We start from the raw sequence: 18766 nt of genomic DNA on the forward strand, positions 1-18766 counted from the left end.
TATCAAATCATCCTGTCCCCGCCTTCTTTTTCCTTGGATGTTCCCGGACACGCCCTTGTGTCCGCTTGTCATCCCACCTTCATATCTCGTCTGCCTCCACCGACACTGATCCCTTATTCTTCTCTTTCACATCCAACCCGCTCTTGTGCTTTCTATCAATCGATCGATAGTGACAGAAAAGGAAAGGTCGGAGATCTATTAGACAGATTCCAAAGACTCAAGGCAGTGAAGGAAACAAGACCAGCCAAGGTCTCCCTTTCCACGCGACGCATTCACCTTTATCCCTTGCATTTACTGCGCCTCCGCCGCTCCCGCGAACTCAAACATTGTCAAATCGATCTTTTGACTGTACACAAAGCAAAATTTCTGACTGCAGAACCTCAATCTGGAATCCGAGGAGTGCAAGCTTTGGCTGGGAGTGCAAGCCCAGTCAGTTAAAATAACTCTGATCTAACCTGTTCACTGCGCGCTGCGGGTGCGTGTCATATTTTGTTGTCGCCGTCCTATAGTTCACAGCACTTGACAACCGCGGCTGTTCTCAAGGCGATCGCATTGCCACTAATCCTCACGGAGTCTGTTCCGCACCTTGCGCTGACTTCAAATCGCCGCCCTCTGTCGCCTTTCTCCCCCAAGCCAGTCCGGGCGACCCATCGGGAGTCCCTTCCTACAACTTTCGCCCGCTCTCCTGCTTTCCACACCTACAACCGCCACCACCTTCGATTACACAACTGTGGAGCGAGGCGACTTCCATCATTCATCTCTACATTTGCTCAATCTCGCAATCGTCTTCCCGAAGCAAATCTGTCGCGGACCCCAGCTCATCTGACGAGCATCCGTTATTACACTCCGCCCAAGATCTCGTTGCTTGCCTTTGTTTCTTCCGCCTTCGCTCGGCAGCCCTCACCGTCTGATAAATCGTGGCGACCGACTCGCGGACATATCACAAATTATACCGACTTACACCCAGGACCGAGAATCAAATACACAGTGGATGAAACCCACGTATCTATTTTGATTCCCCTATTTTGTTGTAATCTACTGGCATGATGGGATCGTTAGAAGCCGAGCACAGGCACAGGTATGTCTCGCGTTATACATGCTCATGGGAATTCAGCCTGTCAAATGGCAATATTACTGCACAGAGCCAACGTTTGTCGGATAATTTTACTGACAAGTCAACGCCTCAATCTAGAGAGCACCTCCCCGTCCTGGGATTTCTTGGGAAAGACGGACCAAATTACAGCGCGAAACATCCTTCCGCCGCCATGGGCCCGACATCTTCCCCGACACCACTTTTGAGTCCAACATCCATGTACCCGTCGCAATCCCTACCCTATTCTTTCTCCACATCCGCCAGCACAAGCTCATTGCAAGGTGGATACATATCACCGCCAGATTCGCGGCGCGCATTCGAGGAGGAGAAGGAAAAGCCGCCGCAGAGACAATCGCTTCCGTCGATCCATGAAGCCTTGGGAAACGATAATCCATTGCCCTATCCTGCGCCCACATCGGCTCCCCCACAACAGGCTCACCATGCACCCCACCCTCCCCCCTTGTCGTCTAGCGTTGCTGGGCGACCGGGCACAGAGGGGCCTCCTGGACCACCTAACCCGTTCTCAAACGGCGCCTCGTCGGGCACCTTCATGCGCGAGTCAACGTTCCCCCACCAACCTCAGTTGCAAGCGGAGGCGTCGCGGTCGAGTTTGGCCTCAATCAACACCCAGGACTCCAGAACCACATCTCTACATTCGCTAAGCTCGGGAAAGTCTCCTACGCAGAGTGCGAAGACTGGTCTTACTTCGATATCCGGGTCCCAGACTGGTTCTGGCTATGAGTACAGTGCGCCTCCTTCTGCCGGCAGTGTGGCTTCTCCCAACGGATATGGCACATTCTCGCAGTCCTTCCAGTTTCAGTCGCAACCTCCTCCGAACGCGCCGTCATACCCATCCACTCCTTATGATGCTCGACCTTATGGTGGAACAGGCTGGAAACCAGGAATGCCTGATACCGGTCGTGCTGAGGAAATGAAGGGGGTGATTTCAGCTCGTCCTCCGTTGACTGGACATCATTACGGTGAACCCGTCAAGCGTCATTTAGACATTTATGACGTGGAGACCTCACTGAATGAAGTAGCTGACATTAGCACTCGAACTTTGGACTTTTCGCGTCACTATGCAACAAGGGCGCATCAAACACAGCGCTCTGGTCCAGTATCGGGGTCGTTGCCACTTCCGCACGAGATTGAGGAGATGCTCAATCTAGCGCGCCGCAATCAAGAAGCTTTGCTTCGCATACGAACTGCAGTGCTGAACGAGCATGCTTTGGCTGAGCAAATGGCGCAAAGGAAAGTTTTCAAACCCAGTGGTGTGCACGGTGAGGATCACGTGGCAATGTATCAAGAAGATTTCAAGGCCAATGGTGGATTTGCGGGACCTGATTCGAAAAAAAGACGAGGGGTATGTTCATTCGTTCACCAATCACCAATCCATGATATCATTTATCTTGCCACCTAAATTGTTCTACCTTGCTAACAGTGACATCTGCAGAAAGCTGCTCCCCCCGGGCGTTGTCATAGCTGTAACCGAGCCGAAACACCCGAATGGCGCCGTGGTCCGGACGGAGCGCGAACCCTGTGCAATGCTTGCGGGTTGCACTACGCCAAACTGACGCGCAAGATGGGCGCTAATAAAGCTGCGTCCATGGGCTCAAATCTGAGGCCCAAGACTGCACTCGACACCTCGTCACCAAACAGTCATTAAAGTTATTATCAGCTCATCTAGCTCGGCGTTGGGATTGGCTTTGAGTTTAGAAGCATTAGGCGTTCCGAGCCCTGGTTGCTCTTCTTCATCATATCCTCTTAAATGATTTTATGTGGACTTTCTGCGGTTCGCTTCCAGGTTGGCTGGTTGCCAAACTGTCCCAGCACAGGGACTTGATTTGATTTTCTCCGGATGTTTCGTGGATTTACTCTAATACCCCCTGCACGACGAGTTGAAAGGCATTTGGGATAGACTTGTTGCTTTTTGTTCTTATTTCCTGTTGTTTATATCCTTTCTATTGCGGCTGGTTATAATCTGACGCTACAGGCCATGCATGTGCTTTGTTTCTGCTTCAACTCTGTCCCACTTGTTCGGCCCTATGGATCGTTCTGTTATACTCTTTTCTGGTTTTACACTTATACCCCGGTTCGATCGATCTGAAATTACCAGTCTGGCAAATGTTTCGATGGTTAGAATGTGCCAATATTATGTTATCCACGCAGTCACGCAGTCTATTTAGGGATGTCATGGGTACCTATTTCGGTACCTGTTTTCCTGCTAGGGCCCTCCAGTATCGTTTTGTATGTACTCCAGGCTTGTTTTCCCACTGTGCACAGCAGCCGAGAGAGGTCAAAGCCACCACTTTTACCATCAGAATCTTAAGAAATCTCTCACCATGGGGCCGCCCGGCTCGGTCACCGTTTCCCCGGCAAGAACTGATGGTATGCAGGTGATGATACGGCTATGGGACAAATCTGACATGTTATCTCAGGCCCTGGATCTCGACATCGGCAGTACAAGATCGGGCAACCCTAATTTAGACAGGCGACCGCCGCGTCGGACTCAGTCAGGAGTCAAGACAATCCACTCCACTAATGAAAGAGCGAGAGAAAACGAGAATAGAAAGAAGCAGAACGGAGTGGATCGTGTATAGACATCTTTCTATTGCTCTTTTTGGAGAAGCAACGTACGTACGTCCCGGGACTCACTACTACAGTGCCTCGTGGCCCGATAGATGCCGAAAAAAAATCACTCAGATGGAGACTAGAGAGACACACTAGAATCGACCAGAACCCCCGCGGAACCCGAGCTTGCACTTAGGCTTGATCATTCTGAGGCGTCTGCACGGTCGATGGCCGAGCTAGTGTGGGTGGAGATGATGGTGACGATGTGTATTGTCCAGTAGTCAGTACTAAGTAGTTACTAGTTAGTCTACTCGCCCGTCTCACATTGTGGATACCCGGTAATTGGATTGAATCGTTGCCTTTTTTAAACATCGCATGCTCAACAACTGATAGTGCAGGCTATTGCCTTAGATTCTAGTCTGAAAAGTGACTAGAATAGGAGGTGCTGGTGGTGGAATTACATTCGACCCGAGACATTTCATTAGCTCAGGCAATCTGACTCTTGGACCTTTTCCGGCAAAGTCAGGATCCCACTGCGAATCGAAGGAACCACCGATCGGATCTCATCGTGTTTGCATCCGATCTCACTTTCCCATCTTGCATCCGTCCCAACAATTTAGAGTGGTAATTATTGATGGTGGAAAAGTGCCGTCACAATTCTACGCATACAGAGTACGGTCGTGATGACACTAATACCTCAGTAAATGATTATGATGACCGAGGTGCTGCTGAGGGTTTTATTGATTGTGCCCCATTCTATCGTCGCCTGTACTACCACTACCACTACCACTTCCACTTCCACTTCCACTTCCACTACTACGTACTAGATCAACTACCACGCCCCGCCCCTCCAGACAACGTTGCCGTTCGGCGTTAGGCGGGCGATTTGGTTTCCAAGATGTGAGATCTCATTCAAATTGACGGTGGGTCCCCACCGTTCCCGACCTCTCTTCCTCCTCCTCCTCCTCCTCCTCCTCCTCCTTCCTTCCTTCACCGCCAATTCAACCTTTCAAGGTCACATTCATTCCGTCCCCTTCCCTCCCCCTTTCCTTCCGAGTGGACGAATCTCCATCAAAAAGTCGGTATCATCGATCCTATTCCCCTTGGGACTTATCGTATAGATACATACATACATACATGCATTCGAACTGCTAAGTACTAAGTCTCCATCTCTTCTTCCTTCGAGAGGGCTATCTTCAAGCAAAAAGGCTGCGACATTCACTGTTCCAATGTGTTCCAATGTATGACATTCCCATGGGTTCTGGATTCCTCCCACCTCCGAACTATTGCCAGCGACAATCCACAACACATGCTCGTATATGTTCATGTACAGTATTGTGGTTCAACTTCCGGCCGAAGGTTCAATGGGCCGATTCCTCTTTCCTCCTCACGAGGTTACGTATAATTTGGAATCAGAGATGCAATTGTGTCATGTATCCACATCAGACACCTCCATTCGCTCGGCTATAGATTGGGAAATAGATTAGAATAAGACCACCATCATGCCACGTCTGTCTTGGAAATAGTCTAAGACTTGGTCGCCTTCTCCACTCCCCGCTCGATCGATGACAAGGCGGCTGGGATGGACATCGTTCGACATGGCCTTGCCAGTACATAGTCTACGTGTAAACAGCAGGAGTCGCTGCTCTCGGGCAATAATACCGCAATACGCCCTCTCGGTAGCCGAACCCCGGCCGGTCGGGCGAGCTCGGTCATCATTATCCACTATGCACTGTACTGTACATAGTATGTCTTTGGGGGCGCTTCACATCAACGGGGCTATATGAGGGCGCACGACTATTTGGGCTGGTATTAGTTTAATCTATGAACTCAACTCTTGCCGCTAGTATTTGTCTACATTTGGGTGCATTGCTTCTTATTGAGTTCCTCCTTAGGTGTGCCCCAGTGAGTAGCACAATGATCCCAGTCCGTCCCAAGATTGTTGACTGGACTGATGTAACCTGTCCGACTACGTAGTTATCAAGAGCGCCTAGTATCGACCCCACCGACCCAATCTCTCGGTACTTTAAGCGGTGAAACCACTGCGGACTGATCGATCGATCTATCTCCCTACCTCGCCTATCCACTAAGAACAGTTGATACGCCGTCTGTTTGGGCATGCAATGCTTACTTCGGTCTGAGCCATGATGATACCCAAGATACCTTCGCCAGGGTCTCAGTTCCAGACTAGTTACTCCGTGCCTTGTGTGAAGTCTACGTACGTACTGTCTGCCCCTCATTTCCACCGTCATTTAGAATGATTTCCCTGGGACGAACGAGCAAAGGCCTGAAACCAAACCCTGAACCTAGATGTTTGCCTACCAGATCAGCAGACTATGATCATGCCGGGTGAGATGCAATTTTTCTTTTGGGGCGGGTCGAATTCGGCATTTTCCCGAATTCTCGCCCTCGCCCTCTGGTATAAGATCGTCTGATATCATCCTGACCAAAAGATGAGAACGGTGGATCCCACCTCGATCGTCGCTTTTTTTTTGTTTCCCCAACGCAGATTCCTTGTTGCTACGTAGTTCTAGTCTTGGCCTAGGAGCCTCGCAAGTTTCGGCAGAGGGTAAGGGGAGGGATGGGGGATGGGGGGGGGGGGGCTGATCTTTTACTTACTTACTTACCCCTTTTGATTAGACAAAAAAAAAAGAAATCTGCCGAAAACTTCTGAAAGTGCCAGGCGGTTAGGCCGGATGACACCGAGCGAAAAGCAGATCTCAAATCGAACCAAGGATCATCCAACTCACGAATCAGTCGACGGGAAGCACCCGGCGGGGCAGATGCTTTTTCTTATTCGATCGGCGATAGGGTCCGATAGATAGATAGTTCAGCTGATTGACAGATTCGAAGACGGCCCTTCTTTACCTAGTATCTTTCGGGGTTTGCGGTGGTTGCACCTGAAGCTCTTTTTCTTTTTCTTTTTTCGGGTTTTGGTTGGTTCCATTTGGGTAGTAGTTTTTCCTTTCCAGGAGTGACATTGGCATTTTATAAGGATCCGGATCTTTGAGGAGTTTCTTCAAACTGGCACCGTGACTACTCGAGTGTATGGGACTGTGTCTGACAATTTTATGTCTGTAGTCTCTGATACGTGTAAACTCACGTCCGGATCTAGCACGGGAACACTCCCCTCCCTCCTTTCTTTCACAAAGAACATGAGGCCTTCTTGGGACTTCCAATGTTTTAAGACTCTAACTTTTGCGGAGTTTGAGGTGAAAGTATCCCGCAGTTGGGTATCGAACCCTAGCGAACAAGGCTGCAGGTAGATCGACCGGGGGAGGAGGGGGGCAGGCAGCCTGAGATATCGGGATCTGATCTGTGACAACTCGAGAAGGAATAGAACGAATCGATCGCCAATCGCCAATCGCAAACCACATATCCAGAACTAAGACAGAAAGGCGCCGCCACGGCGTGTGGGTGCTGCATTCCTGTTTGAGAGTGAGCCAAAAAAAAAAAAAAAAAGAAAAAAAAAAAACCAAGGCTAGTCTGGCTGGCTCGTTGGATTTGCAATTCTGAGGTGTTCACGCATACCAATACCAATTGACCGTATTTGCAGCAGCAGGGGTAATCCCTGCGGTACTGCATGTTCATGGAGGCCGCAGGAAGATGTATGTATGTATGCATGCATGTATGTGTGTATGTATATCATCCGGTTCCATCACAGTCAGTTGGCACAGTCGTGGTTGTTGCGGCGGTCTGGTTGGATGGTGTATGGATGATCTAGGGGTTGCTTGTGGGCTCGACGTGCCTGGCTCGACTATTTGCTTCCCATCAGATTCATCTTCACGGAGTCATGCGCGCCTGTCTGAAGGCTCCGTCAGTGTCTGGATGGTCACTCGTGTGGTTAGCTTGAGTACGTGCAGACACGCTGTGTAGATTCAATCCGCAGCAGAATGTCAACCTGATGAAGACATGGCTCCGTCACCAGCCGAGCTGAGAGCTAGAACCACATGGCATCAAGGCTACGCATACCATGTTATTGATGACTCTGTAGCACCGCAGACCTGCCTCATCCACGAAAGATGTCTATCCAGGTAACCCATACATCTTGTCAGGCTTCTGTATACGTTTCTAGATACGGAGTATGTACCCAGTATGTACATGTGACGCCGTATTCTACAGGTTCCGCTCTTTGATACATAATGTACAGAACATATGACTGGCAGTTACAGGGTAGATCCCAGTAAAGAGCATCGTGTATGGGAGGGCATCTGTTTGCCTTTCAGATCGGACAATTTAGTTACCACCAGCTGAAATACCACCGCAGCCTCGTGTAGGATCGCTCGCAAGCTGCCGCGGGGCGATGCCTACTGATTGGCTCATCTGGCGCTTAGGTTTCGATTCGTGGCTCGATTTCGCCCAGACGCTGCTAACTACCGGTAATTAAACCTCCTGACTACAAATGTAGTAGTCGATGTACAGTACTATACCGACTTACAGTTGGTTCTGGTATTGCAGATCGGAGGCTCCGGGCTTATCCGCTCGCTCGCTTGGACTTTATCTATCTTACTGAACTGGCTTGATGGAGCCCTTCCCTGGCCTAACTAGTGGACTATGAAATCTCGAAACATGCCAGTCGCCCCCTGTTGCTGGATGAATATCGCTATTGCCAATGAAGCTAGTACTAAGTTTCCAGCCCCTCTTTTTCAGGGACTGCGTTTGGACTACAACGTGTAGTGAACACGAGGGGTTGAAAGAAAATGGAAAAGAATCAACAAGCATACGTACTTAGTCGTTCTGCGTGGAGAAAAGACATACTACTAGACCAGCATGCACGGCTGCCTAAATCTTGATTACGGTTTCTCTCTCTCTCTTTTTTTTTTTTTTTTTTTTTTTTTTTTTTTGGGGGGGGGGGAAATGCTGTAGCCCACAAGTCTGCAATGTACATAAAAAGAGAAAGGTGAAGTGAAAGGACTTACGCATGACAAGAATCATCCACCCAACACGCCTAACCTATCTACGTATGCTTGCTTTTTTTCCTCTCTTTTTTCTCTTTTGTTCATTGTGTAGCGGTGTTGCCTCTGGTTCATCTCCATAATCTAGCGTAGATTTAGTCTCCAACCATTTGATCTGACTCTCCTCTCCGTCGGGGATATCGCGCGACTCCACGGTGTGCAGAAGGTGGTTCCGACATCCTGAATCTCTGATAGCCCAAGCGGGTTAGGATTAGCGATCTCGCACGGGATCATGGGACAGTTCATCTTGGATCGCGCGCGCCGGCCGCTCCACTTCTACCTTCTAAGCCCCTTTGGGCTTGGGCGCTCAGATCTCCCTTTTCCCCCCCCCCCCCCAACCCAAGACCACACTAGCCATTCTACGTGGTCTAGAAGAAAAAAAGTAACCTAAGCATTGAAGAAAAAGGTGGTAGTCCTTTCTCTCAATCTCTGCCGTGAGTAATCGGCGACCTCGTGTAACGGTACGAGGTTCGATTGGAAGTTTGGAACCGTTCCTGTCTGTACCTTCCTCAGCTTCGTTCTGCATTGACCGGTCCACAACGGATACATCCGCTGACTGGACGGAAGAGAAGACCGATTGCTCTCCCCTCCCTCCACTTTTCGGCTTTCGCTCCAGCAGTATTCTTAGTATCTCAGTAGTACGGAGGTAGTGCAGATGATTTGGGTGTTCGGGATTTACTGGAGGTTTAGACCGAGCGATGGGTGAAGGGAAACAAACATTCTTAACCAAGCTATTCAGGTTTAGACACACTACTCCTAGGAAAGGGTTGAAGTGAAGAAACTCTTTTCCAATCCTTCTTGTTTGGGGAGGAAAGAAAAGGCTAGCAAGCTAAACCACTAAACCACTAAGATCAGAATGGATGATGTGTTTGCCCCATCTCTTTTTCTTTTGGATTTTTTTTTCTCTCTTTTCCTTCTCGGACAGTTCGCGAAGAACAGAACTTCTTTTCGTCCTTCTTCGGTCCCCCTTGCTTTGGCGCTTCCCGCCGTCCCCTGGCCCCAGTACGACGGCGCCCAGATTTCTTTGGCATCTACCGAATCGCCCGGAGAGGACAGCTTCCCACCCCAACACAAAACCCACCCAGTCAGTCAGTTCCATTCATTGGGTGTTTGGTTTTTCTCTTTTGGGGACATGATTTGGAACTCTGCTATTGGACCGCATGTATGATGCGAAGGTTTCTTTTTCGAAACTGATCCACAAAAACCTACCTTAGAACCTTTTTTTTTGTGGGTGGGGTGCTAAACCAAAACCAAACTCGATTTGCTCCCCCGGGGGTTCGGTTGTAAATTACAAATCCATTGTCTTTTTTTTGGGGGTGGGAGGGTGTCATGTCATGTCTCGCCATGCAGATTTAAAATCGATGCGCGTGAGGGATCTGCTACTGTCTAGTGTAGATACACAGAGCCGCAACACCCATACAATCCTAGCGTTCCATTCTCCGCAAGCTTTCCCCGTGGTTCAGGTTTGGAGAAGGGGAGAGGTACGCCTTGGCTATACTCGTTAAGGTATAAGCTCGAAGGAATCATGAGTATCCAGATTGAGACATTGATTCACATTTCAGTGGATATAGTTATGCCTCATCGATCCAAAAGTTTTTCTTTGGATCCCTCCGCTGCGCGAACGACTTTGCTTCTATGGCCAGCTTACATGTTTCCGGTCTACGGGCATGGGCAAAACCAAGAGTAGGTATCTTCGGGATTTGAACTTAGCTCACCTGTACGCATCGATTGCATCTGGCACCTGTCTGCCAACGTCTGCCATCATCCCGAGCTGCTAAGTTCGGGAACAGGCAACGAGGAAGGCAACCACACTAGATCTGCTGGACTTGCATCCATTGCGGCGTGGATGAGTCGGGCGCGTCTTGTGCGCCCCTTCTTGTCGTTCATAGACAGTGCAAATGTAATATGCTTGTCCTTTTGGGCGAAGGGCGTGATTGACATGCATCCGAACTCCGAATGCGGAGTGATTTCATGGTGGCAGAGGTTAAAAGTTTGAAGATCGAGTTCACTTACTTTCCATCTTCCTCTGTCCGAACATCCCTGTACACGACCATATTCCCCGTCGAAGGTGCTTCCCATGCATGGAAATGCAGTAACAGGGGGAAGCAGTGGAGGGGTGGTCTGAGAGCATGCAGATGTTTGGATGATGTGGCGATGCAGTTTGTACAGTACACATGCATGATGATATAAAGGAAGAGAGGGAATGTGTCTGTGTGTGCATACATATTGCGACTAATCGCGCAGGGCATGTGGCTTGAGACTGTCACTGACATCATTTGACAAATCACAATCCATCTCATCCCCTCTCTCTACTAAAAACAAACGCACAACCCAGCAAACCACATCATCTTTAGGTTTCAACTGTCGCGTGCAAGAGCTCCCACCATCAGCCCGCAGTCGTGCACAGAGATTTTCTTCTGGCCCTTGCATTAGCTCGCCCTGCCCTCTTCTGGGCCAATCATTCAGGTCCTATCTGCAAGATGTGGCTTGATTTGGGATCTTCTGGCGGTAGTCTAATGCCTTGTGTACTGCTCTCTCTCGACCCCGGATGCAGTGTTACCGATCACTTCTGACTAGATCTGTCAGATCAGAAAAGCAAAACAGAACATCTGCACCGTGCATACATCATGCGCCGTATCGGGTAATCAAAGGGGGCAGCTGAGGGGCCCCGGCGCTGGATCTGAGAGCCCGATCAAAAGAAGCGGTGACATCTAAACCTTGTGCGGTTCGACCTCTCGATCTACCTTAGCATCTGTCACATTCCTCGATCAAGGAAGAGGCTCAAGTCTCTGTTTTTCTCGGTCTTGTCCATGCAGAGGCTTGTTTTTCCTTTTTCGTGGGGCGAAGGAGGAGAACGGACCTCCAGTTCCTGCAGGCGCTTGGTTTGCTAGCCGCGCATAATCGAATTGTTTGACTCCTCATATATTGGGCTGGCAATTATTGGTTCGGCTGAGGAGATAGAGCTGTGGAGTGTCTTGTACACCTTAGTCTGGTGACAGGTAGATTTCGATCCCGAACGATTGTGGGTTTTTCGTTGATCGATTGGGATTTTGACGTCGTAGATCCGATTCATACTCAGTGCACGGAGTAGTGTACAGCGCGGAGGTGAGGTGAGTGGGCGTTGGTATTGCTACCGTGTTCTGTAGGGTCTATCTGCTTGACAGACTATTCGAAGTAGCTTGGCCAGGCCTGTATTGCTGTAGGAAGGAGATCTTGCCAGCTCTTCCACAAACCGAATTCCAAATATGATCAGTTGATTGTGAGACTGCTATTTCGTGGTTCGCGACAAGCTTGTATTGTTGTTTTTCGTCTCAGGGCATGAAATGCCACCAGGGTGATATCTCGAGCCTTAGGATCATACGCGAAAGGGACACCGCAGCTTCCATATACTGCTATCCTGAGGCAACTGGGAGCTCTTTCCTTCCACAGTGGCCTAAGCAATGCAGAGGTTAATTCCAATTCACTATGACGTTTGTGACAAGATTCACCTCTTCACCTCTGGGTTGGCCCGGCGATAAGATAAGGGTCAATCATGTGTCAATCACGTGTGACAAGCAAGCTTCACCCCCCTCCACAACAGCGTACTTGCATCAAAGAACATCTTTCGAGAACGCCATCTGTTGTACACCTTCTTGATTTGATACTTGTTGAATCAGAGTATCATCGAACGAAGAACCGTCTCACTCGTGCAGGACGTCTCCCCTCGATCGAATCAAACTGCGCTCCAAGTGCCCGGCTCCCGCCACCTCTACGTCCAAAACGCGGGGAAAGACTTCCAATCGCCGCCGTTTGGATAAATTACTTCACGACCGTGCTGCAATATGGCAGGCCCCCTCATGCCTCTCGCGGAGATCCCGACCGTTTCCCTCCTGTACAAGCTGAAGCGGTTGGTCCCCGCCGCGTCCCCTCTGGCGCCGCCGTCCAAGGCCTTCAATGACACGATCGCGTTGGTTCGCAATGACATCACAAAGCTGCAGGGGGTCGACTGCATAGTCAACGCCGCAAACGAGAGCCTGCTGGGCGGCGGGGGCGTCGACGGCGTCATCCATCGCGCCGCGGGGCCCGGTCTGCTGCGCGAGTGCCGCACCCTGGACGGCTGCGACACCGGCGACGCCAAGATCACCGCCGCGTACGAGCTCCCCTGCAAACGAGTCATCCACACCGTCGGGCCCATCTACGAATCCGAGCGCCGGCGCGGGGATGCCCGGCGGCCCGAGTCGCTACTCCGGAGCTGCTACCGTCGCAGTCTGGAGCTGGCCGTGGAGAATGACATGAGAAGCATCGCATTCTCGGCCGTCAGCACGGGCGTATACGGGTACCCGAGCGAGGCTGCCGCCAGAGCGGTGTTGGATGAGACGCGCCAGTTTCTGGAGACCGCTGGCAATATTGGCAAGTTGGAGCGCATCATCTTCTGCAATTTTGAGCGCAAGGACGAGGTGGCCTATGAGAAGCTCGTGCCGTAAGTCTGGACCATCGATCCCCCTTCGTCTTCATCTGAGCTTTTGCTATTGTGAACGGTTATCTCCTACTCGATAAGTGGGCTCTGACAGTATGCTTCGTCTGCTAGTTTATTCTTCCCACCCGAGGGTCAGGACGCTCACAACACCAACAACGAGCAGAGCGAATCCCAGCCGACAAGCACTGACGGTGAGTCCTTACTGTCATCCGAAGTACTCGCAGCCAAGCTCCCCGACGCGCCCACCATGGAGCCCGGACTGGACGGCCAACCGGAGACCAAGAAACAGAGGGTTAACGAGACCGCGACCGCGCAGCGAGGTAAAAGCTACATCGAGGACTTCTCCATTAAATCGGATGACGACTGGGAGGAAGTGGACAAGTCCGAGGACGGGCGCACGGAGAGATTGGACGATGACCCCGTAGAGGTCGACCGGCCTCCTTCGGCCACCGACGTGCAAAGCGTCCAGTCGAGCGGCATCATCGACATGGATGGCTCGCAGTCGTCGTCGGATGGCATTCTGTCCAAGGATAGCCTGATGACCAAGGACTGGTAGTTGAGCCTGGCGACTATGGATAATCATGCACAAACATTATGACAAATACGTTACTCTATGATTCGGCTGGCGTCTGGGACTGAATGTTCAATGGTTTTGTGCGAATGGAGCAATGCACATCAACCCCATCGATATTGAGATTTTTCCTCACATAAGATAGCTAATGCAACTCTTACTCTTGGTCGATGGGAGAATTCTAGGCACAAAGAATTTATCTGTCTTTCACGGTATACTTCGTAGGTAGAATAGCTATAGTTCGGGTCCACGCCCGGTCCACGGTCACAGGACAAAGTTCCCGAAACGATCAGTGCAAACACCGCAAACAAGCTTGCGATGATTATCACGATCACTTCCGCGGCTTCCATCGCATCGCACGCTCCGATGCGACACACTTCGATACCGTTTCCCTCCACAATTGCGCACCAATTCCTCTTCCAGCTCTACTTACGATAACTTAACAAACAACGCAGGAAGCAATCGGACATCCTCCCGTACTAGCCAACCTCCCAACCCGGCGACCGCATCCACACCTCCCTCCGCATTTCCGCTCCACCGCACGCAAACCCCAGCACCAACCCAGCTTACCACCCCACTCCAGCAAAAGATCCCTCCCCTACCTCCCAACAGAAATGCCCCCACCATCTGGACAAAACCGACCAAAACCCCGCGTCATCCCCCGCGAAGAACTCTCCCGCGCAACCACCGAAGGCCAGCGCCTCGTCCAAGACCTCCAAGACGAACTCCGCGCGCAAGCGCAAGCGCACGCCCAGCAGCAACGACAACAAGCAGCACAGCGAGCCCGCCAACGCCCGAGCTTCTTTTCAACACTCCACGCGCGCTACGCGGCCCTCCCGCAGCCCTTCCGGCGCTCCGTGCGCGTGCTGGGCGCCACCCTCCCGCTCCTCCCGATCGGGCTCTTCTTCTCCGAGCACGTGCTGCAGGTGATGTGGGTGCGCGGGCCCAGCATGACGCCCTACCTGAACGAGGACTACGAGCAGATGCACACGGCCAGCGATATGGTGCTGGTCAATATGTGGGGGGGCGGGGGCTTGTGGCCCTGGGAGCGGAAGCGGCGGTTGGAGAGGGGGATGGTTGTTACGTTTCGGTGAGTGTCGTCCTTTAACTATCCTTAGGGGGGCGGGGTTCTCTGGGAAGGGGAATGGTTGTTGCTGTTGCTGTCGCTGTTGCTGTCGCTGTCGCTGTCGCTAACAGTTCCGTTCCGGTGTGATATAGCTCCCCCGCGAATCCCCGCCATATCGCCATCAAGCGCGTCGTCGGACTGCCCGGGGACCGCATCACGACGCGCGAGCCCTGTCTGAAGGATGCGCAGGTCGTGCCGTTTAACCATGTGTGGTTGGAAGGCGACGCGCGCGATCCCCGGAAGTCGATGGATAGTAATACCTACGGTCCGGTGAGTTGCAGTCTGATCACGGGGCGGGTGTTGGCGGTGCTGTGGCCTAAGTGGCGGTGGTTGAACTGGGAGGATTGGGAGAAGGGGCTTGTGGAAGGGGATACGGAGCGCAGGTTTGGCGAGCATTATCGGGAGGAGGTGAGAGAGCGTGTGGTTAAGGAGGCGGTGAAGTTGGAGAGGCCGCAGTTGTCGTAGACTGAGCCGGATGGCGGGATGCTTACTGTAAGCTTGTTGGTGCTGGATGGTGTATATTATGTTTGTTTCCATTGGCTATGTACATATTTCCTCTCTTTCGTCCTTCCTGTGTGTGGTAACTATATAGAAATTAGAGAGCAGACTGATCCTACGCTTCGGATCGTGGAACTATACTTCAAGAAACAAAGCAACAATCGCTAATTCTGCTGTGAGATGATTCGCACATCCTCCGGCCGGTCTTTTTGCAGCCGGTCAATCTCGGATGCTATACTCAACACCCACCGGTCTTTCTCCACCCGGCTGCGCGCCTTGAAGACGATGGTCCGCCCGTGCACCCCCAGCGTGGACACCTGCTTCAACCGTTGCCGCTTCTCTCCCTTGGTCCCGTACTCGTGTGAACGGAAGTAGTTTCTGCGCAGGGGCTGCCAGATCACGAACGCGATGGCGGTGTCCTCATCACTACTTGTGTAGACGTCTGTCGAGAGATAGACTCGCGGAAGGGAGTTGTGGCCAGGCCGGTTGCTGTCGAAAGTCTGGTTTGAGTAAAGCAAGTCTGATTCGGTCAAAAGCCCCGAGTATATATAGCAATCGGCCAGGTCGATGGTGGTCTCCAAGCTATGGTGTATATGAGGCACTTCGGCGCCGTTGCGCTTCCGCAGGGAGGTACGAAAGATCAACAACTTTCCGGCCATGAGGACGACATGGCATCGCTTGAAGGTGCTGTGGCGGCGAGGTTTCCGATATAGTTGTCCGGACATCTACATCTCCAGTCAGTATCTGCTTCTCCGTTGGAGTAGCGTGTGATGTACCTTGATTGTCCGGCAACCCGACAGAGCACAGATGTTGTGCAACAGAGGCGAGGCCTCGGCTTTTTTGACCTCCCACTTTCGAGCGAATTGCCCCATGATTGACTCCATCTCCTCATCGATGCCAAGAAGCTCTTGATTACGCTGGCGGAGAAGCTTCAGCTCCGCTGCATCAGTCGCCAGCCGGACCTTCCAGTATTTCACCAGAGCATCGAGTCGTTTCATCCATTCATTCTTGGTGATCACATCGTACGCCTGGAAGCGAACAACAAGGTCATTGTGCAGTAGCATCTCAAACGTCCTGTCATCATCGAACTGCTTCGTAGCGCCGTCATCTCGGCGCGAATCTGTCGCGTCAGGCTGAAAATCGACGTCGGGCCCTTGTTCGAGATTGGGGTCAGCTGGGCAAGCATCCCGGTGCACATTGCGGACTTGTTTAACCCCGCTTAGATCGATGAATCCGTCTGCATTCTCAATATTATGGGCATTTCTTTGCTGTTGGGCATAGGCCTGCTCGTCGTACTTGGCAACGTGTTCCTTATTGCCACTTGAGAGCCATGTAATCTGGCCATCCTGCAACGGATACGGATCAATGTCGTAAGAAAGAGGCGAGGCGTCCAAAATCTGCTGCGTTGAAGGCGTGGTAGTCTCATCCCGGTCGAGCTTTGGAGGCGCCGGGGGCAGTGACTTGGAGGGCCGGCAGAAAAACAGGTGGTGATCTTGGGTAAAGAAATACAACCGTTTGAAGAACATCTTGTTCAACCGCTGGTGTACACCGCGCTGCGATGTGAGACGTACAAGAAAGCCCTCCACCGGTGGAGGCTCATCCTCCTTCTCATGGTCGTGCTTGATGTGAGTGTGATAATGTTGCCTCGGTCGCAGCTCGAGCTCATGGGTCGTATGCATCGCAATTGTGCCATACATATTAGCTTCATTGGTACCAAAAACCCATTCCAATCGATCATATCGTTTCCAGGCAAGCCCCATAATCTCGGTCTTGGACCAGCGGTTCAGGACCTCGGCCCATTCGGGGCGGTGTTCCAGCATCTCCAAGCAACCGCGCACAATCGCTATAGCGACAGAGCTCTCCTCCGTCGCAGCGCGACCTAGAACACCACTCTTCCCCTTCTTCGAATAAATCGCTTCCAATTGTTCGAAAGGATTCTTGAAAACAAGAGACACCCCAAGGTCTGGGACATGTATCGGGAGTGAAGTTGGACGGCGCCTGCCTAGCACCTGGCTCAGGAACGTGTACCATTCCATGGCATGCGCCGCAGATTTCGGCCGTACAATAAAGATCTTGGTCCCTCGCTTACACGGCCCCCAGATGACGATTGTCTTGTCCAAATGTGAATAAAGATTTACCTTAGTCCGTTTGCGACCCAGCGGGATATCGTACTGCGGTGACACCCGCGTGCCTGCCTTCTGCACTTCGGGTATGACACGGGTCTTGTACATTTGAAGGGAAAATGGCGCATCCGGATTGGAAGACACTCGACACGCCACGAGGTATTCCCGCCACTGATCCACAACCCGATTCTCTGACTTGAGACTGTCATTCTCTGTATAGTCATCGGGGAGCTTGTCCTGTAGTGTTTCCTCAATCCGGACAAGCATTTTCTCTGCCTTCAGGACCTCTCCTTCCTGGATTTTGTGCCGGTGCGGTCGGTGTCGTGACAAGACTCCCTGTGTCCTCGATATGCGCGAAAAAAGGCGTTGTTGTTTGTCCAAGAGATTGTCATCCAGGTTGTACCTGACCGCCTTTTTGTGCAGTGGGTGAAGAGGATTACTCCTGACTCGCTTGCCCTGCGGGATTGATTGCTCTTCGTCGCTCTCCACCCGAGGCTCATGCTGTTCTAGATCTGCTGGTGTTGAGATGGAGGGTGCTCTTCCCTTTCCTTTGGATCGCGAAGCTGGCCTTAGCAACCCAGTTGTGGATCCATGATCGCTAGCAGGAATCATGGGGCTCGACTGACTCTCGGCATATTGGCTAGGAACCTGTAGCGTTTGCCTGTCTTGTTCCCGCGTGGGTTGCTCCGATTCCATCCTGCTGGGTTCTAAGGATGCATCGCTTGGGCCGCGCTCGTGGGCCGTGTAATAAGCAGAGCCACCATCTTGTCTCCTAGTAGACGCGCCTTCGTGGTTCGCTGTTTCGCTAGAGGTTGATCGGCTTGTGTCTGCAGTAGTCGTTCGCGAAACCTCATGTCCGTTGTCTTCAGAGAGAGTGTAGGGAATAGTCCGTAAGCTCTTTCGCAGGCGGGGCTCACGATCACTGGCTTCGCCTTCTGATTCCCGTTCTGTTGCTTCGTCTTCAGTAGTATCAGCCAGACCAGCTGACTCTTCTTCGGGAGACGATTCATATTCATCACTGTCGTACTCCTCGGTGTAGCGTGCGACCATGGGGTCTGCAGAGAAAGTGACAGTCCTTGAGGAGTATTTACTCAACCTGAGCCTTGTTCTCCACCACGATTTGCGGTGATTCTGCAACCAGCCCTGCGGGATGGGACCGATGAAGAATCGCCGATTGGTCATGTGTATGTGCTTGGGAGAGGCATGATGCTTTGTCGGGTCAGCAGCTGAGACATGGATGTGTGTGCGCACATACCAATTTCTCTGCAGTAAGAGAGTCGGGATCCAGCCCGCGATATTTGGAGCCATGATACCCGAGACGAGGATCGGTAGCCATTCCGTCACTGGAATGCTGCTCCGTTGGCGCATGAGAA

The 18766-nt window shown here is 51.7% G+C and overlaps 7 protein-coding genes across 7 annotated transcripts; 6 read left to right on the forward strand and 1 right to left on the reverse strand.

Moving 5' to 3' along the window:
* Positions 1-1046: 1046 nt before the first annotated feature.
* Positions 1047-2759, forward strand: nsdD (GATA-type sexual development transcription factor NsdD; the record flags this gene model as incomplete). Its single annotated transcript, XM_025637692.1, has 3 exons — positions 1047-1078; positions 1193-2456; positions 2547-2759. The coding sequence occupies 3 exons, from the start codon at positions 1047-1049 to the stop codon at positions 2757-2759; spliced, it is 1509 nt and encodes a 502-aa protein (XP_025485724.1).
* A 229-nt stretch (positions 2760-2988) lies between these two features.
* On the forward strand, positions 2989-3775 carry BO82DRAFT_21132 (uncharacterized protein). Its single transcript, XM_025630700.1, has 2 exons — positions 2989-3481; positions 3532-3775. The coding sequence occupies exons 1-2, from the start codon at positions 3218-3220 to the stop codon at positions 3691-3693; spliced, it is 426 nt and encodes a 141-aa protein (XP_025485725.1). The 5' UTR covers positions 2989-3217; the 3' UTR covers positions 3694-3775.
* Positions 3776-7206: 3431 nt separating this feature from the next.
* On the forward strand, positions 7207-7620 carry BO82DRAFT_21149 (uncharacterized protein). The gene has a single exon (XM_025630702.1). The coding sequence runs from the start codon at positions 7271-7273 to the stop codon at positions 7538-7540; it is 270 nt and encodes an 89-aa protein (XP_025485726.1). The 5' UTR covers positions 7207-7270; the 3' UTR covers positions 7541-7620.
* Positions 7621-9322: 1702 nt separating this feature from the next.
* On the forward strand, positions 9323-9870 carry BO82DRAFT_21154 (uncharacterized protein). Its single transcript, XM_025630705.1, has one exon. It carries the CDS (start codon positions 9476-9478, stop codon positions 9785-9787), a length of 312 nt encoding a protein of 103 aa, XP_025485727.1. The 5' UTR covers positions 9323-9475; the 3' UTR covers positions 9788-9870.
* A 2333-nt stretch (positions 9871-12203) lies between these two features.
* BO82DRAFT_349105 (macro domain-containing protein) lies at positions 12204-13831 on the forward strand. The gene is made up of 2 exons (XM_025633862.1): positions 12204-13078; positions 13187-13831. The coding sequence occupies exons 1-2, from the start codon at positions 12441-12443 to the stop codon at positions 13629-13631; spliced, it is 1083 nt and encodes a 360-aa protein (XP_025485728.1). The 5' UTR covers positions 12204-12440; the 3' UTR covers positions 13632-13831.
* A 191-nt stretch (positions 13832-14022) lies between these two features.
* Positions 14023-15370, forward strand: BO82DRAFT_359950 (putative mitochondrial inner membrane protease subunit Imp2). The gene is made up of 2 exons (XM_025636709.1): positions 14023-14736; positions 14865-15370. The coding sequence occupies exons 1-2, from the start codon at positions 14261-14263 to the stop codon at positions 15235-15237; spliced, it is 849 nt and encodes a 282-aa protein (XP_025485729.1). The 5' UTR covers positions 14023-14260; the 3' UTR covers positions 15238-15370.
* Positions 15291-18482, reverse strand: BO82DRAFT_359951 (uncharacterized protein). The gene is made up of 2 exons (XM_025636710.1): positions 16047-18482; positions 15291-15995 (listed from the first exon to the last, which is right to left on the reverse strand). Exons 1-2 carry the CDS (start codon positions 18441-18443, stop codon positions 15435-15437), a joined length of 2958 nt encoding a protein of 985 aa, XP_025485730.1. The 5' UTR covers positions 18444-18482; the 3' UTR covers positions 15291-15434.
* Between the last annotated feature and the right edge of the window lie 284 nt (positions 18483-18766).

The sequence above is a fragment of the Aspergillus uvarum genome (genome assembly GCF_003184745.1).
Source record: "Aspergillus uvarum CBS 121591 unplaced genomic scaffold BO82scaffold_115, whole genome shotgun sequence".
Taxonomy (NCBI): Eukaryota; Fungi; Ascomycota; class Eurotiomycetes; order Eurotiales; family Aspergillaceae; genus Aspergillus; species Aspergillus uvarum.